This window comes from Cervus canadensis, chromosome 21 (genome assembly GCF_019320065.1).
Source record: "Cervus canadensis isolate Bull #8, Minnesota chromosome 21, ASM1932006v1, whole genome shotgun sequence".
Taxonomy (NCBI): domain Eukaryota; kingdom Metazoa; phylum Chordata; class Mammalia; order Artiodactyla; family Cervidae; genus Cervus; species Cervus canadensis.
Window position 1 is genome coordinate 2,877,952 of NC_057406.1, and position 24,929 is coordinate 2,902,880.

Genomic DNA, 24,929 nt, shown 5'->3' on the forward strand with positions numbered 1-24,929 from the left:
CACATATCAGGGGGACATCTTTACCAAGAAGGGGTTCTGCTGTTGTGTTTATTCGCTAAGTCTCATCTGATTCTTTACGCGACCCCAGGGACCGTAGCCCGCCAGGCTCCTCTGTCCATCGGATTTCCCAGGCAGGCATACTGGAGTGGGTTGCCACTTCCTCCTCCAGGGGATCTCCCCGACCCAGGGATTAAACCCACCCCACGTCTCCTGCATTGGCAGGTGGATTCTCTACCACTGAGCCACCTGGGAAGCCCATAGAGAATGGGGAAAACACCTAAAACAAAGTTAAAAGGAGTAAAAAAAAAAAAACACAACAGCAAAGATGGCCCCTTTACTGATATTCATGGTGAGCAGCACGCAGGGCAGCCTGCGTTCCAATCACCTCTTGCAGACGCACCTGCTTCCAGCATGTATCTGTTTATACCCAGGTCGGGTCCACAAACATCCTCCCTTTCCAGCAAATGGGGGATGGGCCACATGCTTGTCACAGTCGACGTGCTGCAGTCCTTCCTGTCAGACGACCAGCTGGATGAGGAGCCACGTCTCCTTCATGTCCTTAGAAGGACACGGTGCAGGCACTGACGCCTGAGTTTGGGAAAATCCATCTGAGACCCCTATAGCGGCAGACTCGCCGTCTGAGAATCCGCTTAGACGATCAATTTCCCCGTCATCATTAGCATCGAAAGAGCTGCCCTCCGCCTCTCTGTGCTCATCTCCTGCTCATATAATAATGGGGACAGTCTCCTCTGCCGGCTTGCCTCTTCTTGTCATTATGGGTGAAAAATAAAAAATTCTAAATTCTCTACTGTGTTCAAAAAAATGTCTCCAGACTCCTTATCTTTGATAAGCAATCATTTGGAAAACCCAGTAAGAAAACTGAAGGATCTCACAGAAGGGGCTGCTTACTTCTCTGTTACATTCTTCCCTATGACTCCATCTCCCATTCTTTCATTCTCTTATCAGCTAAGCCCCTTTTTTAAACACATTTAGGAATGACTGATGAGTAACGATATAATAATACCTGGGATGACACAAGAGCAAAATATTTTAAGATACAGAAAGAAATTAAGATCATTATGATCTGACAATGTATCTCAGATTTATAAAAAGATTCAAGGGACCTATATAGTAGCTGCAAGATAGAACGCATCATCAAATTTCAATCCTTACACAGAGTTCAAAATATTCTAACAGGAAACTCAGAAACTAAAGTTGGTTCACTTGATCCCTGAGGGTTCGTGGAGGTTCAGAGTTGTCCTCAAAACTGCGAACAACACCGGAGACGCCTGGAGCCTGAATAAAGCCCCACCTCCTTCTGTGTGTCCCCCAAGGAGCCCTGCTGGCCCTCGACTGGCCCCCAAGGAGCCGTGTTGGCCCTCAACCAGGAAAGCCCAATGCAGGGCTCATGCGGGTAGAACATTCATCTCGAGAACGCCTGCTCATTCACCGCACTTGGCAAAACATCAGACCGCCCCCAAGTCTAGTCAGTCTGTGAGGAGTGTCTGTTAGTCTAGCTTTTGGTCAGTAACTGCTCTCTCTTGGAGTTGAAAGCTGACGGTTCTTTAGGCCCAGTTGGAGGAGAAGTACAGTCTTGGTCGGTCAGTAAATGCTCAAGGCTAATTTTCTGCCCCGCTGGCTGGGGTCCATGCCCGCAAGAGGGCCAGGACCCAGGCCCGCTTCGCACTCCATTCTTTATCCAGCGACTCTCCACCAATCCCGGGAGGCTGACCGACGTGTGTCCCGACCCGACGGGAAGGTCCGTACTCACCACAAGCCTGTTTCCTGCTCTGCCTGCCTGGCCTCCGCACCCCCGACTTCGAGCCCCCCGTGAGTCCCGAGTTGCCTGTGGAGGACTGCAGAAAGCCCCGGGCAAGGGGGCCGCGCCCATCTGACTGCCCGCCACAGCCACCTGCCTCTGCCCACCTCACAGGGGGGCCCGGCTGGACTCGGGCCTGGCCTGTGCTGCTCTGTGGAGAAAACGGTCCCGAAAAACAAATGTCACTCGCTAGACCTGGCGGTGGACATGAATGGTTCAGAGAGAGGAGTGGAGGGCTGACACATCTTAGGCAGAAAACAAAGATTTCTGGAGAAAGGGCGTGCATATAGCTAGAAACAATGGCTACCCACCCCCAAACTGCCCATCTCCCAATATCACCTCTCAAAACAACACAGGACAAGAAGGGGATAATAAAAGTACATGGGGCCTTCTCCGGAGGTCCAGGGGCTAAGACTCCACACTCCCAATGCAGGGGGCCTGGGTTCAATCCCTGGTCAAGGACTAGATCCAACACGCTGCAACTTAAAGAGTTCACATGCCCCTGTGTGCCGCAACGAAGGCCCAGCGCAGCCAGATAGATAAATAGTTAAGAACCTGCCTTCCAACGTGGGGGACATGGGTTCAACCCTTGGCCGAGGAACTAAGACCCTACCTGTCTCAGGGCAAACTACTGCCCACGCACTCTGCAGCCTGCGTGCCATGAGGAGGATCCCGCAGCCACAACCAAGGCCTCAGGTGACCAAGTAAATACACAAATATTTTAAAAAACCACTACGGTGACACCGTGGCCTCACGACTTGCAAAAAGAGCCGCCCAAGCCTGCTCACCCCATCCCGGCTCGCACCCTGTACTCCTTCCACCTCCAGGGGGCTTCAGGATGTGGGGGGCGCGGAGGGGGCCACAGAAAGGAAAAGAAAACCTCCCCCTTCCCTTCAGGAAGTGATGGTAACACTTACACCTAAACCCCAGGGAAACAGAACTATAACCCCCCGCAGATCAGCATTGCTCATGGAAAGCACTGCAAAAATACAAATAGTCCGACACCACGGCTGAATTCCCAACTGGTCTGTCTCTTGCTCTTTTCTGATCAGCGGCAAAGTTGCAGGTCAGCAGGCCTGGACACGCCAATCACTCGATAGGGGGCCTCCCTCGCACCCCCTGTGCTGATCGGAAAAGCGGGTTTTCCAGGGTTAGCTGTGACGATGGGCTGTCTGACGCAGAGAACTCATGAACAGTGGTAGCTGTCCTCACTAATAGAGTTTCACTTTGACTAGCGGAGCACGAGCGCTTTCTGAAAACTCACGAACGGTTGCATGCGTGAGTCAGCAAAGAAACCTCCTAACTTCAAATGAGGCATTCCTTAACAATGAATCTGCCTGAAAGCAGGGTTTGTCTCCCAAGGTGTAACACTGAACTGGAAATACAAAGGAAACAACAGATCACAGAATAATACTTCACAAGGCTCTCAAAACCAAATGCTGGCGATTGTTTAAGATTCTAACGAAATGTCTATGGGTAAAATAAAAGTAATGTAGAACATGCAACCGCCAGAAAAATGTCAGACTGTGCCTTGAAATCGAGCTCCTCAGGGTGCTCATGACCACACCCCCGGTCACTGAAAACCTTCACCTGTCGGGCTCTGGGCCCCCACATGCAGGGCCTGAGCTCGGGTCTTGGCCACAGACCTCCCCACAGCAGAGCTGGGTCCCCCAGCTTCCCAAGGCCGCCCCTCAGCCAGCACACTGTGCATGGTGGGGTCTCACCAACGCCCCCACCTTCCGGCCTGCACAGGACAGAAGCCAGCACAGAGAAGAGCCCCCCCACCCCACCCCGCTTTAGGAAGCTCTGACGCTTCACCAACAGCTCCTTAACACACGGTACTTCCAGGGGGAATAAGCATATGGCCTGCACACAAAGACATATGTGTGTCTGGATTTGTTAACATGATGTTAACAAAACAAAAGATGATTTGAAAACAGTTTTGGTAATTTAACAGTAACCTTCGGTAAAAGGGAAACATTTAAAGATGACCAGAAAAAAAAAAACAATGAAGATGGGTAATGGTATGTGCTATATAAGAAATATCTGCAAATTTCTGATTCTCACACAGTGAAAGATAAAAATTTGAAAAGAAAGCGAGAGCTTGTGGGGGAAAAGGATGGAAGTTCTTCAAGGGTAGATGGCAAAGCCCTCAATCAGCCCACCCTCTTCTGTAGGACTCTAATTATCACACAGGGACTCTGAACCCAGGCCCAGGAAACAGGGTTCGTGAAATTCTGGAGCACTGCAAAGTGTGGGGCTGGGGTCTTCTAGGGGGAGGATCGAGGGCCAGCACCACTCCCCGCAGGTGTGACCACCTCACAGGCGTGACGACCTCACAGGCGTGACGACCTCACAGGCGTGACCACCCCACAGGCGTGACCACCCCACAGGCGTGCCCACCCCACAGGCGTGACCACCTCACAGGCGTGACCACCCCACAGGCGTGCCCACCCCACAGGCGTGCCCACCCCACAGGCGTGACCACCTCACAGGCGTGACGACCCCACAGGCGTGCCCACCCCACAGGCGTGACCACCCCACAGGCATGCCCACCCCACAGGTGTGACCACCTCACAGGCGTGACCACCACACTGCAAGCTCTGAGCACCAGTTGGCTTTCCAAGACTTGCTCACTGTTCAGTCGCTCAGTCCTGTGCAGCTCTTCGTGGCTCCATGGACTGCACCAAGCCAGGCTCCCCACCCTTCACTCTCCTACAGCCTGCTCAAACCCATGTCCATGCACTCAGTGATGCCATCAACCATCTCATCCTCTGCCACCCTCTTCTCCTTTTGCCTTCAGTCTTTCTCAGCATCAGGGTCTTTTCCAATGAGTTTGCTCTTGGCATCGGGTACCCAAAGGATTGGAGCTTCACCTTCAGCGTCAGTCCTTCCAATGAATATTCAGGACTGATCTCCTTTAGGATGGACTGGTTGGATCTCCTTGCAGTCCAAGGGACTCTCAAGAGTCTTCTCCAACACCACAGTTCAAAAGCATCAATTCTTCGATGGTCAGCCTTCTTTATGGTCCAACTCTCACATCCATATTATATATCACTTCCTATGACTTAGATGAATTCAAACGTTTTCAAAGACCTTGTGCTCAACTGCTGAAGTTTCCAGATGTCAGATTATGTGGCATGGTATATTAGGAGGATTAAAAGGGAAAGGATCCCACTAATGTTTTTGTTAATTTGTTAGTTTTTTCCTCTTAGCCAAAGCCAGGAACACTTCAGCAAGGACGGCAGTTTAAAACAGGAAATGAAGAGAAACCATTTAAAAGAAAGGAAATGAATCAGGGGGGAAAAAAATGTGAAACCACTTCAGTGCGAAGGAAATAGAACCTGTTCTCTGGTGAAAGGATTTTAAAAGGCTGTACAAAGGGTCCCAATTAACGAGGATAAAATTCTACCACCTCAGCCTCGGGGATCATATCTGAACGTGCGAAAGTGTTTCGGCGGCGAGTCACGAAGCACAGCTACAAATTGGGGAAATTAATCCTTGACTTCGCCACCAGCAGCAGGCATGATAGCCACGTGATCGGGGGGCTCGGGGCTTCAAGCAGAGCCAGGCCGGCAACTCAGGAAGGCGTCCAGGGGCAGAGCTCCTGACTGGATGCCCAGGCAAAATGGTCTGGACCCAGAACACCAGGACCTTGACAAGACGCTTAACCTCTGCACATCTCCTCTCTCCTAAATTCAAAGCGGTAATATGCCTCCGTCACGAAGGCTGCTGTTAGAAATGAGAAGAAACACAGAGCGGAGTTAATTAAATCATAAATGCAGCTCAGGGGAATTAGGGCAGGGGCCAGGGAGAGCCCCTCATGCTAGGTAGTGGCTGCAGCTCCAAGGAAGGGGGGCTGCATCTAAGGACAGGGAGCAAAAGATGGACGAACCCGCGGACCTGGGGCCTCGCAGCCCCAAGTCCTAGGAGACTAAGCGCCCAACAGCCCCTCAGCCTGGAGAGCATGTGCTCCTCAAACGCCGGGGGGCTGCAGTCTGGAGATGGAGGGAAAGACCGCAGGCCCACACAGTCTGAGCGGGGAGCGAGGTGAGGATGCGCCGGGTCAAGCTGACGGGAAGCAAGGTCCAGAAGGAGGCCCACAGGCCAGAGACAGGACAGGCCTTCTTTCTGGGTGGCTGACGACCGGATGCAAGTTTCGCCTCCTGGTTCATAAGAGACACCAGCGTCTTCCTCCGCAGGAAAGGGGAGCGGACAGCTGACTGATACCAACGCGTGTTCCGTGTGCACACGCGGACCGAGTTTCCACAAAACCACCTCAACTGATTCCACCTCCGCGTCATTCCAAGCGGGCCAGCGTGCGCCTCAGGGGCCGGGAACAAACAGCCCTGGGCAGCGTCTTCTAGAAAAGAGTGCTGGCTAATCACCTGCTTCTGCCACAACAGTGCGTGCAGAGGCGAGGACTACAGCCACCAGGCGACAAGGCAGTGTTGTTTCACTCAATACACACACACACTCACACACTCACTCACACACTCACTCACACACATACACTCACACACACACTCACACAGACACAGACACACACACACTCACACACTCACTCACACACTCACTCACACACATACACTCACACACACTCACATTCACACTCACACAGACACACACACACACACTCACACTCACACACTCACTCACACACATACACTCACACACACACTCACTCACACACACACTCACATTCACACTCACACTGACACACACACACTCACACACACTCACACACACACATACACACACACACAGACACACACACACTCACACAGACACACACACACTCATACAGACACTCACACTCAGACACACACAGACACACTCACACTCAGACACACACAGACACATTCACACACACTCACACACAGACACACACTCACACATTCACACTCAGACACACACTCACACTGACACACACACACTCACACACATTCACTCACAGACACACACACACATACACACACTCAACACACACACTCACACAGAGACACACACTCACAGACACACACAGACACACACACACTCACACAGACACACTCACAGACACTCACACACACAGACACACTCACACACACACACACACTCACACACAGACACACACACTCACACACTCACAGACACACATACTCACACACACACTGCAGCCACCAGGCGACAGTCCATGTTGTTTTACTAAACACACACACACCCTCGTCTTCGCCGAGTCCCTAATCAGGCCTCCTGAACACGGCTCCCGCAGGCTGGAAATGCAGACGTCACAGTGGAGAGCGTCTAATTGCTCCTGGCCCTTCGGCTAATTCCCCGAGTCCTTTACCGTCGGGGAGCCCTGGCCCCATCGGAGCAGCCTCACAGGCAGACACAGACGGATCCACAGTCAAGTGGCGGGCACGCAGGAGCACACAGACGCAGACTCGGCGACGGTGCTCGGAACACCCCCAGGCCAGAGCGAGACGGCATCGCGACGGGACCGCAGAGAGACGGGCAGACATCCTCCTGGCAAACAAGCTGGCAAACGTCATCAAGACTGAAAAACACCCACGGTTGAGTCAGTAATGCCTCCTGCCTCTTCTAAGACTGCATGTCAAGAAAATAACCCAGGATGCAATCGAGAACTTCCTTTTGAGAAACAGTACGTGCACTGTTGAGGACAGTGAAAAAGTGGAAACCACGCAAACCTGCATCAACGGAAAGCTGCCCCAATGCGGACAACGGGCCGGCATGTCTGGGTCCCCCTCAAATGTCCACGCTGGAATCCTCACCCCAGGAGAATGGGTCAGGAGGCAGGGCCTTGAGCAGGTCGTGAGGGCGGACCCGCATGAATGGGACTAGCGTCCTCACACGGGAGACCCCGCAGAGCCCCCTCGACTCCCACCCCGAGAGGACACGGACTACGGACCAGGCAGACGCCCCCAGAACGAGACTGTGCCTCCCCAACTACAGACGGCCAGCCTGCCAGCCTGGGATAAACCCGCTCCTTTTGAGTGCCCCGGCCTATGGACCTCGGTGTAGCAGCCACGCAGACGAAGACGGGCCTCTGCCATCTCCACAGCAGCTTCCTGACACGCTTCCTGGGCTTCCTGGTGGCTCAGCGGTAGAGTCCGCCTGCAGTGTGGGAGGCCCGGGTTCGATCCCTGGGTCGGGACGATGCCCTAGAGAACAGAATGGCCACCTGCTCCAGTATCCTTGACCTGGAAAATCCCATGGACAGAGGAGCCTGCTGGGCTGCAGTCCATGCGGTCGCAGAGTCGGACACGACTGAGTGACTAACACTGTCACTTTCCTGAGGATCAGCTCACACACCACGCCGTTCGGCCAGGGAAAGCGGTTTTCAGCCCACACACTGAGTGTGCGGACAATCGCTGGAGCCTGATTTCAGGACATGGGGTCCCTGCTAAAAGACACCCCGCACCCCGCAGGTCATCCCCCGCGCACGCCCAGCTCGGTTCCCAAGCCACCAGCAGCCTGTCACCCACCATCTGCCCCTACCAACCTGCAGACTCCGGACATTTCCCGGGAGTGGAATCACACGCTGCGTGGCCTCGCGTTTCCAAGGGCCTCCGTTTCACAGCGTGTCTCAGCCCACCACTCCCCTTCACTGCTGAGCAACACTCCGCAGCGCGGGCAGACCACCCTCTATTTACACCTGGGCCGGCTGGCGGGCGCTCGGGCCAGACTCTGGGCTTTGCGGGCTGTAACGAACGACGCTCCCGGGAACACGCGCGGGCAGGCTTCGGCCAGGTCGCACAGTAACCCTAGGTTTAACTCTCTACTGCAGTGCCAGGCTACTGGCCAAAGTTGCTAGACCAGCTGGACACGCCCCCAGCAACAGACGAGGTTTCTGAGTCCCCCACATGCTTGCTGACATTTGTTCCTGCTCCTCTGAGTCCCGACATCCCAGGGGTGTGACTGTGTTGGTCTGCGTTCCTTAAGGATTAACAATGTCCAGTACCTTCTCATGCTTATTGGCCATTACTTTGCAGAAAAATGTCTATTCAAATACTTTGCCCCTTTGTTAAAATCGGACTGTCTTACTGATTTAAAACAGTTCTTTATAATATCTCCCATTCTGCAGAGGTCTTTTCCCTTGAGAGTATCATCTACAGCAAAAAGTTTTCATTTCCATGTAGTCCAATTCACCTACTTTTTTTTTGGTTATTTTTGCTCTTGGTGTCACATCTAAGAAAACATGGGTTAAAATCCAAGGCCATGAAAACTTACTGCTGTTCTTTATTGTGAGACTTTAATAGTTCAGCGCCTACATTTAGGTCCATGACTCATTTTATTTTTATGTATGGTGAGAGGCAGAGATGGAACTTCGCATGTCAATATCTAATTGTTCCGGGCTTCGCTGGTGATTCGCAGTAAAGAACTCACCTGCCAATGCAGGAAGGCTTGGGTTCGACCCCTGGGTTGGGAACATTCCCCTGGAGGAGGGCATGGCAACCAACTCCAGTGTTATTGCCTGGAGAATCCCATGGACAGAGGAGCCTGGAGGGCTACAGTCTATGGAATCGCAAAGAGTCAGACACGACTTAGCAACTAAACAACGATCTCATTGCCCCAGCACCAAATGTTGAAAAAGACCATTTCTCCACTGACTTGTCTTGGCATCACTGGCAAATATCAATTGCCCATAAAAATGAAGATTTATTTCTAGACCCTCAATTCTGTTCTACTGATGGCTATGTCCATCCACAAGCCAGAAAGACATTTTCTTGATTACTATAGTTTGGTGGTAAGCTTTGATAGGAAATGTGAATCCTCCAACTTCATTCTGTTTCAAGATTGTTTTGGCTATTTGGGATCTCTTGAATTTGAATATGAATTTAAAGATAAACTTGTCAATTTCTGCTACAGTTCTAATAGGGAGTGCACTGAATCTTTAGATCAGTTTGGGGAGATCTGCCATCTTAATACCACCAAGTCTTCCAGTCCACCACAAGAGATGTCTTTCCATTTATTTGTTGTTGTGCAGTCGCTAAGTCACATCCCACTCTTTGCGAACCCATGGACTGCAGCATGCCAGGCCGCCCTGTCCTTCACCATCTCCTGGAGTTTGCTCAAATTCATGTCCATTGAGTCAGTGATGCCATCCAAACATCTCATCCTCTGTCACCCTCTTCTCCTGCCCTCAATCTTTCCAAGTATTAAGAGTCTTTTCCAATGAGTAGGCTCTTCATATCAATGGCCAAAGTATTGGAGCTTCAGCTTCAGCATCAGTCCTTCCAGTGAACATTCAGGTTTGACTTCAGGATGGACTGGTTTGTTGACTTTAGGATGGACTGATTTGATCTCCTTGTCCCATTTATTTAAATCTTCTTTATTATCTTTCCACAATGTTTTGTAGTTTTTAGAGTAAATATTGTACTTCTTTGCTAAATTTATATCACTTTATTCATTTTGACACTATCATAAATGGAATTGTTTTCATACTTTCCTTTTTTGATGGCCCATTACAAGTGTATAGAAATAAAACTGGTTTTTCTATCTTGACCTTGTATCCCACAACCTTGCTGAACTCATTTATCATCTTTCATAATTTTTTAACGGATTCCTTTGGATTTCCTATATACAGATGATGTCATCTGCAATGGGAGAGTCTCACTTCTTCATCCCATTCTCAGTGCCTCTGGCTTCATTTTTTTTTTTTTTTTTTGCTAACCCTGTTAACCATACCCGTGGAGAACACGGACGTCCGTGTCTCGCTCCTGAGCCTAAAAGGAAAACATTCGGTCTTCCACATTGAGCATGAGTAACCACGGGGTTTTCACGCACTCTGTGCCAGAGAGGTCACTCTTCTGGCCTCCGTGTTTTGAGTGTTTTTTTATCAAGACAGGGTGTTGGATTAGGTCAAATGCTTTTCCTGTATCAACTGAGATGCCTGTGTTGCCTTGCCCTTTATTCTGTTAGGACAGACTATTACATTGATTGAGTTCCACAGCTGAGCCAGCCTTGAATTCCTGAGATGCATCCCGTTTGTCCTGATGCATAACCCCTTTGCCATCTCTACTGTATTCAGGTTCTTAGCATTTCACTGAGGCTTGTTCCATGCCCTCCTTAGGGGTACGGGTCAGTGGTTTTCTTTCTTTGTGATCTTTGTTTCATGTTGGTATCAGGATAATAATGGCCTAGGAGAATGAACTGAAAATTATTTCCTCTCTTCTCTTTTTGTAAGAGTATGTGAAGGAGTGGTGCTAATTCTTTGTTAAATATTTGTCAGAAATCACCAGTGAAGTCAGCTAATCCTAGGCTTTCTTTGTGGGGATTTTTTTAAATTACTAATTTAATCTCTTACATACGTTGCTCTTATATTTATACATCCATATAGATGTTGATAAGTAAATTATAATATAAATTATATTGAGAGATAGAAACTTATTTTAAGGAATAGCTTCACACAATTATACGGACTGCAAGTCTGAAATTTGTAGACCAGGCCAACAGGCTAGAAACTCGGGCAGCATTTCTATGTTGTAAGAAGAATTTCTTCCTCTTCTTCTTCAGGAAATTTCCATCTTTGCTCTTAATACCTTCAATTCATTAGATGAGGCGCACCCCTACATTACGCAGGGTAAATTGCTTTATTCAAAGACTACCAATGTATACGTTAATCACATCAAAATATACCTTCACAGCAGTATCTAGACTGGTGTTTAACCAAATAAGTGGGCACCACAGCCTAGTCAAATTTATATGAAATTAACCATTACAGTCAGTTTCAGAAATTCGTGCCTTTCTAGGAGCATCTCCATTTCACCTACATCCTAATTTAGAGAGTTGTTCACAGCATTTCCTTACTGCTGTTTATTTTTGAAACCACTCATAATTTTAGTGATTTGAGTCTTCTCCCCTTTTTTTCCAGGTCAGTCTAGCCAAAGGTTGACCAACATTTTGTTGCTATCTTTGAAGAACCAGCTCTGGTTTTGTTGAGTTTTCTCTACCACTTTTCTATTCCCTACTTCATTTATTTCTGTTCTAGTCTTTATTTCCCACCTTCTGTTTGTTTTGCCTTTAATTTGCTCTTCTTCTCCTAGTTTCTAAAATTGAAAACTCAAGTTAATGACTTGAGATGTTCTTTTTAAATGTAAATATCTCTTGGAGCACTACTTTAGCTGCATCCCATAAGTTTCAGTATGCTGTGATTTCATTTTAATTCATCTCAAAGTAATTTCTAATTTTCCTTGTGATTTCTTCTCTAACTCATTGCTTCTTTATAATTGTATTCTAAAATTTTCACAAATTTGTCAAATTTTCTTCTGTAACTGATATCTAACTTAATGTCTGTATGATCAGAGAACAATTTACGTGATTTCTATCCTTTCAAACGTACTGATGCTTGCTTTTCGGCCTAGCATATGGTCTATACTGGAGGAAGCTACACGTGCCCTTGAGAAGAACGGGATCCCGCTACGATGGGTGCTCCGCAGAGGTCTCTCAGGCCCAGTGGTTTATAGGAGCTTGGCTTTCTTCCTACTCCTTTGTTGATCTTCTGTCTACTTTTCCTACACATTATTGAAAGGACTATGTCGCTACATTCTAAAAAGACATTTTTTTAAAAAGCTTAATGACTGGGAAATGCTTAGATATTAAAACAAAAAGCAGTACTAAAATATGCATGCATAATATAATTGCTGTAATGGAAAAAGTACATTGGCAAAAAAGACCAGAAGGAAATTAGTAAAATGTCCCAATGACAGCTTCTGAGACAAGGAGCTATACTGTTAATGAGTTTTCCGATTTTTTAATTTTTAGTATAAGTCCATTACTTTGATCATCACCAAGATGCTTTTAAACAGAAAATCTGACTACATACAAGTTATGGGCTAAGAAGCATTGTGCACCTGACTGTCACTTCAGGGGCTGCAAAACCAGGAGCCCCCACCCTCCAGTTCTGAGCCACTGGCATTTCCAGGGCCCTCTGCTCTCCACTCCCCCACAGGGAACCGAACGGCCACAGGAAATTTCCTGAACTCAGATGCTCTCGTTTCTACCTTTAAAATGTTTCTGAGATGAGCTGTGAACCACAGACGTATGTTAGGTGTGAGGAATACTGAAGGAAGCCAGTGAAAGATGCACTCAGCAGCAGCCTCGGTTCATATGACACACGGGAAAAACAAAGCGCAATGAGGGAAGACATGGATGCAAACAAAGAAAGTTTAAGCAAATATTTCGAGGACTGTAATTTATCAATAGGAAACAGCGACGACTCTCCCTCACTGTCACTCAAAGCCCAATTCAAACTGACAGTGGCCAAGGCGGGAGAAAGACGGCAGCACAGGCGCTCAGCTGACAGCAAGCCCCACCCCGAGCTTCTCCTCCTCCGAGTCCCAGCCAGCTGTGGGCATTTACTCCCCTGCTGACCCCACGCGAAATCCACTTCCAGTGCACTCCGGTATCCAGGAAATGCATGCTAAAGCGTCTCCGGGCAAAAGTAACCTGCTTGAAAACAACCTGTACTTTTGAGATGCTGACTTATAAACAGTAACACAAAAATAAAGAATCAATGCTTTCAAACTGTGGTCCTGGAGAAGACTCTTGAGAGTCCCTTGGACTGTGAGGAGATAGGACCAGTCAATCCTAGAGGAAATCAACCCTGACTATTCATTGGAAGGACTGATGCTGAAGCTGAAGTTCCAATACTTTGGCCACCTGATGTGAAGAGCCAACTCACTGGAAAAGACCCTGACGCTGGGAAAGATTGAAGGCAGGAGGAGAAGTCGGCAGCAGTGGATGGGATGGTTAGACAAGCATCACTGACTCCAAGGACATGAACTTGAGCAAACTCCAGGAGACAGTGAAGGAGAGGGAAGCCTGGTGTGCCATAGTCCATGGGGCCAAAAAGAGTTGGACATGACTTAGAGACTGAACAACAACAATAAAAAAGTATCCATAGTGTTCATGAGTAAACATATCCATCATTTCAGTCACTCCTCATATTAGCTTTCAAGAGTGATTTGTTTTACCAGAAAATGACATATCAAATAGATCAGGGCTTACACACGCTGGTAATGAGAATCAACTGTAAAATGCTCCTCCCACGTGCCCACCCACACCCAGGCACCCTGAGGAGCTGGTCCACAGTGTCCGGTCAGGGCAGCTTCTAAATTTAAGCAGCACGCAGGATAAAGACATGGGGTTGGGGGAAGGCTGCTTCGTGTTTTGCTCTGCTGAAACTACTTAGTCCAACTAAAATATACCTTTCTACTTAAATTGTGGGATTCAAGGTGACGGAATAATGGTTCTTAATCTTAAATTGGATTTAACACTGCTAAAAGGAATATGACAGCCCTGTTTGAAAAATACTTAAAAACCACACCATGCCTGGGAGGAAAAGAACTTTAAAACTCCAGCAACAGTAGAAGGGTTTCATGAATTATGCTACATTATCTCAACAGAATATTATGTGCAGGAGGTGGAAACAATCTTTACCAAGATGTCTTAATAATACAGGAACAAGCTAATGTTCTAAGGTTAAACGGGAAAAGGCGTGAAACAGAATTTTATATGTAACATGCTCTGAACTACATAAATACAACACACAGCGAAAAGACTCAGAGGAGCTCCCCGCAAACAGCTGCCCCCGTCGGCAGGCCGGCCTGTGGACACGCAGAGGCACAGACACCTCCGGAGGTGACAGGGGAGCAGCGTCTGGGCCCCCGTGCAGAGGGCAGAGCAAAGCGCAGCTGGCTAAGGCCACAGAGGCCTCCCTGCCCCAGCCAGACCCAGACCTCAGGAGCCCTGGGCTCAGCGGGGCCTACCGAGCAGAGAACTGCTCCCAGCCCTGCCTCCCAGCCCGGAGAAGCGGCCGGCCCCCCGCACAGAGCCCGCCTCCACTGTCCTCTCCCAGCACGTGACGCCCTCCCGCAGCGACACTCCACGTGGGCTTCTCCCACTGGCTTCACTGCCGCCTGCGTGGCCGTCGTCTTCTCCAGCCTCTGCGTCTGGACCACCCGCACACCCAGAGCCACCACCGAGGTCCCCAGAGCTCTCCTGACTCCCGTCCTCAGCCACCCCTCGGGGGAGACAGGCACCTCCAGGGCCCAACCGCGACCAGGGACTCCATCCCAAGGCTTAGTTCAGCTCAGTCGCTCAGTCGTGTCCGCCTCTTTGCGACCCCATGGACTGCAGCACCCCAGGCCTCTCTGTCCATCACCAACTGCCGGAGTTTACTCTAACTCATGTCCATTGAGTTGGAGATGCCATCCAACCATCTCATCCTCTGTCGTCCCCTTCTCCTCCTGCCTTCAATCTTTCCCAGCATCAGGGTCTTTTCTAGTAAGTCAGTTCTTCCCATCAGGTGGCCAAAGTACTGGAGTTTCAGTATCAGCATCAGTTCTTCCAGTGGATATTCAGGACTGATTTCCTTTAGGACAGACTGGTCGGATCTCCTTGCAGTCCAAGGGACTCTCAAGAGTCCAACATGACAGTTCAAAAGCATCAGTTCTACAGGGCTCAGCTTTCTTTATGGTTCAACTCTCACATCCATACATGACCACTAGAAAAACCATAGCTTTGATTAGATGGACCTTTGCTGGCAAAGTAATGCCTCTGCTTTTTAATATGCTGTCTAGTTCGGTCATCAGTTTTCTTCCGAGGAGCTGAGGGTTTGTTCCACACGTGCTTGGAGAGGCGGTGGCTGGCGCCAATGCACATGTGTGTGTCTGTGTGCCAAACTCCGGTGACGACAGTGTCCTTCGGCAGCGGGACAGCAGGGTGAGGAGCCCCGGAAGAGACCTGGACTGCCGCAGCCCCAGGGGGCCTGTGTGCGCCTGTGTGTGTGTGTGTGCACACATGTGTCTGCACACCACTGTGTGTGCTGGGGATTGTGGGAAGACATGGAGAGTCTCTGAGTTTAACTGAAGGCAACACTTGAACACGAATTCTCTTCTCTCCAGCTTTCTCTCTTCTGGACAATTAACATCACGGGCATGTCCCTTCATCCCAGCCTGCTGATGATTCAGACAAACGCACCAAGGATCGCTTGGGTCTTACAACCTAAGTTGGTGCTAGACTCGTTAGGACAAACTTATTTACCACATTAATTAAATGGTCTATTTAACATGGAATATCAATTCTCTAATCACATCTCAGTTGAACTTCTTTCAATTAACAGCTCTGAAGCCTACTGACAGAGGTCCTACTGTTCTAGGATCATTAAGAACACTTTCATTATCTGTCAAACGAGGGAGCAAGAAGCAGAGAGGCAGGCAGGCTTCGGAGCAGCTTCTCCCCGCTGATCAGATGATGGGGGAGCAGCCCGGGATCACTGGTTGCTTAGCAACACAGAGGCTCCCATGAGACTCCAAGCGATGGGAGAGGGGCGGCCACAAAATGGACCACAAAATGGATGAGAAGCGGGCACCATCAGGGGACCATCTGGTCTCAAGTCAACCTCAGTCTTCAGATTACAACAACGTCAGAATCTGAAGTGGACCTAAAACTGAGAAGGCCAACACACAACCTAAAAACAACAACAACAGACATCGGGCAGGAAGGTTCGTGAAGACAAAGTAACGAAGTAATACCAGTCTTAAATAAAAACGCTGCCACTCAAGAGCAAACCCGTCCTGTGGGGTTTCACTCAAGAGTAAACGCGCCCTGTGGGGTTTCGTTTCTGTCCACAGACGCATTAAAAAGTAGATCTCACACACATATCATCAGGACTGTTTTTAAACTTGAAACACAAACCAGGCAAAGGTATGTTACAGTTGGCTGTTTGTTGCAACATACACGGAATAAAAAATATGCAGTACTCAGAGACAGTAAAACCCAACCTAAATGCCCATTAAACCAATTATTTTGCATGTAATTAATATTCCCATAAAATTAAATGCTACTAGTATATCAAAAGCATAACGGTGATGAAATGCTGCAGAAATGCAATTAAAGAGGATTTGGTTTTTAGCTTGTAAGCAAAACATTCAACTAATAGTCTATCACCTTAACCTTACCCATTTAAATCCAAATCATTAAAGCCGGGGCTCTATGGCCATTAACACGAAACCACACTCCTCGAATATATTACATTTCTCCTCATTTATTATTTAAAACAAGATATTAATAATAATAAACATCTTAATGTCTTCAGTAGTTGAGCATGTGGATTTAAGGAATTTTTCAAAGCAGGCATCAATGATAAAACTATTATTCTCCAATATTATTAATGGCTGTCATTAATAACATTAAAATTAACAGCAATTTTCAGCACGGGTGTAATTATGCAGAGCAACATGGTAAGGCCACTGAAGTCCACAGAAGTTTAATGTCTGTGAGGAGAGAGCATCATGCATGCTGTGATCTTACCTATGTACTCGCAGATGAAGACTACAAAGAAGGGAGTGACAAGGTCATTTATCCCCTGAACATATCCGCTGGCAGGATGACGTATGGCCCATATGAACAGGATCCTTTCAAAAATCTGAAAGAAAAGGGAACAGCTGGTGGAGCAGAAAGCAAACACAGCAGAAACTTCTTAAACATGTGCATCCTTAAAACACATGTTACCGATACTTCTCAGTCTCTAATATAAAATATAATTTTTTTTAAAATTCCAGTTATCTTGATTTTTTTAATAGACTCACAAGCAGTATGGAAGAAGGTCCCCGGGCCCTGGGCTCAGTCCCACCACACAAGCTGGCTCCTACAAGAGACGCTCACTCTCTGCCCTCCCAGCCCCGCGGGTAACCACTGCGTGTGGCTGCCCTGGACTCGGCCAGCAGGCGCGGCGGCACCTGGCCTGGCAGTGAAGGAAGAGGGGTGGAGAGACACAGGGATGGACGGGTGGGCAGGTGGGCAGAGGGAAGGTCGGAGGGTGGCTGCTCACAGAAATGGACATGAAGGGACAGAGCGACACATGGGAGGGAGGGGATGGCGGATGCTCTAAACTTCCCTTGTGGGATGCTTTTTCATTGCGGCACAACTGACATGTAACAGCATATTTGCCTCAGCTGCACGGCATAACGACTGCACGTCTGTAAACCCTAGATTCCTTACGATCAGCACAATAACTGTGGTTCACACCATCACCACACACAGCCAGAGGGTTTTTTTTCTCGTGACGAGGACTTCTAAGATTTATTTTCTTGACAACCTCCAGAGATGTAAATACCATCCACTGTGGTCGCCAGTGAACGCGACAGCCCTGCCATTTGTTTATTCTATTTTGACCCCCTTCACCCATTTCACCCCTCAAGCTCCACCTCTGGCAAATGCCGATTTCTTCTTTGTGTCTCTGAAATTGGTCGATTTTTTAATAGATTTTTTTTTTCAGATTATTTCCCATTACAGTTTATTACAAGATGCTGAACACAGTTGACTGCTCACCTATCTGATGAGCAGGAGTCTGTACCTCTTAGCCCCACACTCCTCACGTATCCCTCCCCTTAACGCTCCCCTTCGGTCCCCGTAGGTCTGTGTCCTATGTCTGTGTTTCCTTTTTATGCATAGATTCATCTCTATCACTCCTTAGACCCCACACACAATGATACAACAGATGATTTCCTAAATTGCTGGAGACTCCTGGCCCTTGGAGGCAGGCATCAGGCCCCCGTCAGCCCGGCTCTCCCCGCCATCCGAGGACCCGAAGCCCAGGTGCTGTCTCCGCTCCTCTCTCCCAGTCCATCCTACCTCCCCTCCTCACGCCCCCCACCGTGCTCCACCTTCATTCAGGAGGCGTCTCACCAGGGGCACCACCACATCGTCACCCACACACACGCACACACACACGCACACACACACGGCTTCAAGACCCCCCATGCTCCACGCCCCGACACCGCGCCCGGGCCGCCCTGGGTCTGACCCTCTGCCGCCAGCTCCCAAATCCCAGCTGCACTGGGCCCACCAGGCTGCGACTCCTCCGTGCTGGCCCCCTGCCCTGCCGACCTGGTGTCCAGCTCAAGCCGCACCCCTGGTGGCTGGGCCGCCATCTGCCCCCTCCCCACCTGCTGGGGAGGGCCAACCGCTTCCTGCTCGTGAGCCCCCGGCCAGCAGTATCCCTGGGCCTTCCCGTCCCGGGTCCCTCTGGACCAACGACACCTACGGGCGCCTCCTAGACGCTGGACCACTGTCCACATCCTGCTTCTCCCTCGAGCGGTGATGCTCCAGACCTCAAGGCCCCCCCAAGTCCATTACGGGAGACGGACTGGGGGCGGGGATCAGCTCCAGGGGCGTCTGATGGACGGGAACCAGGGAGGAAGCGATGGGCTGTGATGCGGATGACGAGCCGCTCAGACGGCAGGGGGAGAGAGGAGACCCCCGGAGCCAGCAGAGGCAGACACAGTCAAGAGGCAGCAGGGCGGACCCGGGCAAGCACGGTGGCTGAGAACAGGGGCCTGCAGTCTTGGCAAGACAGCGTGGCCCCCACACGGGGACCTTCTGTCCCTCCCTGCACAGGTCTCACTCCTTCCCGGCCACCAGCTGAGCAGGGGTGTGGACAGAACCCGCCGAGGAGCCCGGCAGAGCCCGCAGGTCTGCCCCCTAGCACCGGCATGCCTCGCGGAGGGGATGGGTGTGCGCGTCCTCCTCAGGGCCCTGTCTCCAGGCCCGCCTGCCCCGACGCCACACAGGCCCCGGCCGCTGCCCGGAGCCCTCGCCAGCGTCCACGCCAGGAAACAACATCCCCAGCAGCTCCGGGGCTCGCGTGCCCTTGACCTGACACCTGTCCAGGCAGCACCCCTACCTCCCCAGGTAATCAGAGCCGGGAGGTCACACCCACAGCCTCGCGTGTCTTGCATATTATTTCCCTATAACAATAGCTATTAATTTAGAGAATAAGACTCCCATGATTTATGCATCTCGAGGTGGGAGAGGGAGACGGAAAGGAAAGGTGAACCCCCTGCTTTAACGCCCTTCAGTCTCTCTCTTGGCAGTAACTGTCCTGCATGCTGGGGACACCCGGGGTCCACGGCGGGATCCACCCCAACCAAGCCACCCGCGGCCCCAGGCCCCCCACCTGCCCTCGCGGGCACGTGCCCTGGTCCACGAGCCCTCCCCGGCCCCACTGTGGGACCACCCACTGCCCAGAACAGGAAGCGGCATCTGGCTGAGGGCAGACAGAAGCTGATGGATGGATCAGCCTCGTCTGGACTCCCGGGGAAACTGCACTGACTGTGATGAAGTAGGAAAGGTGTCCACAGATAGCACGCCTGCTGACAGCTGGGGGCACAAATCCAGAGGACAGAGGGGAACCCCGAGTCCTGACCTGCCTGCAGCTGAGGGGGCTGAAGGGAGAGCGCCGGCTGGGGTGGGGCCTGCAGGATCCACAGAGCAGCGAGAGACCAGCCCCCTACTCTGAGGGGCACCTCACAGTCAGCTCGGCGTCCCAGGTCCAAGGGACAGTGGCTCTTGGGGGAAGCTCTGGGGCCAAGGTGCCCAGGGCGGGGGGCCGGCCAGCCCGGGGTGTGAGGCCAGCTTCCCACGAGGTGCCTAAAGGCCCAGGCCAGAAAGGAGAGGTGTCGCAGAGCAGGAACCAGGCGGCCTCAGCCGCTCGGTGTCCCCTGCACACTCCAGCATCCCCACCGACAGCCCGGCCCCCGGTCACCCGCCCTGAGTCCACCTGCAACAGGAACAGAGCCAGTGCTGATTCTCCGCTGGCATCTGGGCCCGGGTGCACACATGCCACCGATGGAGCCCAGCAGGGTCATCGCGTGCCCAGCGGGCAGCCACGGGCATTTCTGCAGGGGCCACCGTCCCCAAGACTCCACGTGTCACAGTCCAGGTCTTTTACTAACAGCTGTTACAGGGTGAAGGGTGAAGCGTGAAGACAGTGCACTTGACTTGCACAAGGCCATCAGCAGATGCGGGGCAGTTTAGGGAAGAACAGACACGAAAGGGCTGTCAGGGACAGGAGCTCGCGTTTAAGCAGATGCACTGCGGGTGTGAACAGTGGCGTTTATCTGCCAGTGAAGGAAGCGTGCCCTCTGTGTGTGGACGTGTTTAATGAGAACGCGGAACCATCTGAGATGGCCCTAGCGATGAATATTCACTGGACGGTATTTGCTATTAAAGTTCTGTTGACATTCCTGAGGTCTATCTTTGTTAGAGAGGAGGAATTCATTAAACAGCTCAGACTTCAACCTCTTCGCCAAGTACCTTCTCCACAGACCAACTGACCCTCGTCAACAAAAATGAAAACACTTGCTACTATTACCACGGGCACCGTTGGGACTGCTGGTACTATCACCATCAGTACCACTAGCCACTGAAAAAGTGAAAAGGCAACGGGCATCTCCACTCTGCTTGCCCAGTCTCTGGAACCTGAGCACCATGCCAAGTTTTCCCTAAAAACCCAGCGTTCTTCCACAGAGGGCCCCGGGGAGGGGCTCGAGGGGCCCCCTTGGGGCAGCTCCTTCTGGCCTCACATTGCAAACACATCACCACCTTCACATGCCTCCAAGGCAGGACCAGGGTGCTGGCAACACCATGCACGTGGAGAGCTGAGAGGTTCTGCATTCTAAAAAATTTAATATATTGAAACTGAAAATGTCGCTGTGCTCATGATTACTTGGGGAAAAAAAAAATCTGATTTCGGAAATGCGAAAGCATCATAATTCAACCATATGCATCGGCAACATGACTTCCCAGCATATCAAGTGCCGTGGAGATAATTTCTGTGAGAAGAACAACAAAATATACGATTGTGTTGAGAAGACCTGTGGGATTTATATCTCCCGAAATCCAGGAGCCACGTGGGCTCAGAAAGGAGATATTTATAACACAAGTGCTCACACCGCGAGTGAGGGGACGCTCCCCCCATACGAATTACATCTGATGAACGAGACAAAAGTAAGAGTCCCTAACAAATCTAAAACGTAGATTAATCGGCAGCCATCCATCACATAAAATATACACTGAACGCAGGTTTACAAGCCAGTTAATAACAGCGCGCTCGGAAGCAGGCTGCCACGCCACGCTGGGTGGTGAATTATTCCACCTTCACCTCCTTGAGATGTGACGATTTACACCCCACATTTTGTGCTCAAGTCACTTGTCTTGACGGGCTGGCAAAGCACACACTTTGCATTAGGCTCAGAACCGAAGTACAGAAAAGAGACACCACCTTCAGACAACACATCATGGTGTCACCAGCGTCAGACGGAATGTTCGGTGCGGCAGATGGAGCTCTGTATCAAAGCGCAGCCGAGGAGTCAGACACAGTCAGAGAGCGTCTGCGCCTTTAGAGAGCGGCCGGCCTTCCCCTTCCGGCGGTTCGCCACGTGAGATGTTAACACTCTTAATCCTGTGAGGCAGTGAAAAATCCGTCCTGGCCAATTTGGATTTGCTTCAGGAACGCAGTCACCTTGGTACTAGGAAGTCACCTAATAAAATTCACCGTATCAACAGAATAAAGGAGCAAAGACCTATTCTCACCTCAGACGAAAAGTGGGAAAGGAGGTGATAAAACCTCAGCAGCCACTGAGGACTTTAAAACCCTGAGTAAAGCAAGGCTCCATCCTTAACATAAGGCAGCTACAAAACCTAGAGCAAATACCCTAAGTCAATGACACAGGCTTCTGCAAAACTGGAATGACACCAGGATATGCCTTCTTTCAACACTAATATTTAATACTGTAGTGGAAATCTTGGCCAGCGGAGGGGGAAAAAAAAACAACCAAGCCTGGATATCTAGAACAGAAAGAAAAAAAATGAAACTATCATTATTCATAAGCGATATGATTAACTTCCTTAGAAACTCAAATACACCTACACACAAAACATTAGAATTGATAAAAGATTACTAAGTTTGCCAGATATAAAATGAACTTACAAAGGTCAACTGCATTTCTATATACCGTCATTAAAAAATTAAGACAATGCTACTAAAATGCAAAAAGATGCCACTAACTAAAAATATATCTATGAATAGATTTAGTAAGTTGTGTGATGTATTTAAGAGAAAAAACACCAGAATCAACATAAGCCAGATGCTTCTTAACCCTGGGCTGGATCAATAAATCACAGAAGCCACCGGGAATATTACACAGCAGTGAAAATGAACCACAGGCTGTGTGCAGGTAGCTGGGGCTTAGAGCCTCAACTCTGTCACACAGACAGTGATGACAAGCGGTGCACTTAGCACAACTCCACTGAAAATACTTGGTAAAAACAGGTGAAAGACACAGACAACCACACCACAAACTAGAGAAAAGCAAGAGAGTAATGCACCAAACATCAAGGGGAGTTCCCTGTTGGGGGACGGACATGTCTGGGGAGGCACAGAGATGGGACCTCGATGAGGCCAGCCTGGCTGTCTCATCAGCTTGACAGTGGACAGTTCAGTTCAGTTGCTCAGTCGTGTCTGACTCTTTGCGACCCCACGGACTGCAGCACGCCAGGCCTCCCTGTCCATCACCAGCTCCTGGAGTCCACCCAAACCCATGTCCACTGTGTCCGTGACGCCATCCAAACATCTCATCCTCTGTTGTCCCCTTCTCCTCCTGCCCTCAATCTTTCCCAGCCTCAGAGTCTTTTCAGATGAGTCAGTTCTTCGAATCAGGTGGCCAAAGTATTGGAGTTTCAGCTTCAGCATCAGTCCTTCCAATGAACACCCAGGACTGATCTCCCTTAGGATGGACTGGTTGGATCTCCTTGCAGTCCAAGGGACTCTCAAAAGTCTTCTCAACACCACAGTTCAAAGACATCATTCTTTATCACTCAGCTTTCATGACAGTGGACATGTGGAAGCAATTTTTAATTTTTTCTTTAAATTGGACATATATGTTATGGAAAACTTTCTGCTCTGATTTATTTTACCATAAAGCCAAAAAGAGAAAAAAGGGGAAGGGGAAGATCTATGGATTAGATCCTTGAAATAGATACCAGAAGAGTTTAATGAACTGATCATATAACGAATACCTATCTCTCAGGCTCTCACAAAGAGGCTTCTCAGGCGGCTCAGCGGTAAAGAATCCACCTGCCAACGCAGGGGACAATGGGTTCAATTCCTGAGCCAGGAAGATCCCCTGGAGAAAGAAATGGCAACCCGCTCCAGTATTCTTGCCTGGGAAATCCCAGGACGGAGGGTTACAGCCCGCAGAGTCACAAAGAGTCGGGGTCGTGACTGAGTGACTAAACAGGCTCTGACAAATGCGTTGCCCCCGCCACCCACAAAGGGTAAAACAAACATGAATTATGAGACGGAATGGAGAGAGCAGTAAGTACGAAGACGCAGGCCCAGGAGCACTGAACGTGCCCAGCTCCCCAGCCTGAGACCCTGCCAGCACCGCGTCCCCCACGGAAGGGCCCCCTGAACGCACACCCCAGGAGGAGCGCGTGTGTAATGCGTGCAGCCCACCATCACCTGTCAAGTGTTTACCAGACTACGTGCCAGCCCCACGGGAGGTGCCGGGGGGACAGGAGAAGATCCAGGATCTGGCCGTGACAGCCTGCAGCGTGAGAAGGGACAGCCAGGGCCTCGGCCGTGGCCAGAATCCCGGCAAGACCCTCGGACACGCCAGTCTGAGACCCCAGTGTCCATCAGGCACCAGTGGTGCAAAGACGAAAGTGGACGCTGCCCCTCTCAAGAGCTGCGTCCAAGGGGACAGAGACGCGAGCAGACCGTGGGAATCACGTGGGCACTGTGGGGTCAGCCAGGGTGTGAGGGCGGTGCTGGCAAGCTCAAAGAAGTGGGGGACTGGTGAGCAGAGCAGGCCGGGGAGGAGGCCCCCAGGCATGGAGGCAGCGCCCCCCTGTGCAAACGCCCCAACCCTCTTCAGTCTGGGCCAGACCCTCGGGACACAGCCAACGCCTGCTCCTCTGGAAGTGGGCTTCTCCCCGGCCGCCTCAGCCCAGGATGCCAGCCGGGCCCACGCCCCTCCACACACACACTCCAGTCGGGAAGCCTGTCTGCAGAAAGCTCACAGTCAGGGGAAGAGTCCAAGATGAACACATCTGTGCTCCACGGATACGTGTCTCCCAGAAAATGACCATCCTTCGGGGCCACGGAGAACTCATCACCCCAACCGGAAGGACCATCCGTGGATGATGGGGTCCTAAAGGCCTGCACGTTCATTGTCCTCTGTGTCTGTTTAAATGTAATGAGACGTCACTTCTCCGTGGCTAATTGGAAAAAGCATCTTATTTCCCTAATTTGTGAAAC

The 24,929-nt window shown here is 50.3% G+C and overlaps 1 protein-coding gene across 2 annotated transcripts in view; it reads right to left on the reverse strand.

Moving 5' to 3' along the window:
* Positions 1 to 24,929, reverse strand: part of TBC1D22A (TBC1 domain family member 22A) — a 259,325-nt gene that overhangs the window by 127,392 nt on the left and 107,004 nt on the right. For both annotated transcript variants that reach the window (XM_043439879.1, XM_043439878.1), the window contains one exon: positions 17,138 to 17,252. In XM_043439879.1, the coding sequence (XP_043295814.1) occupies positions 17,138 to 17,252 (115 nt within the window). The remainder of the gene's footprint in view (positions 1 to 17,137; positions 17,253 to 24,929) is intronic.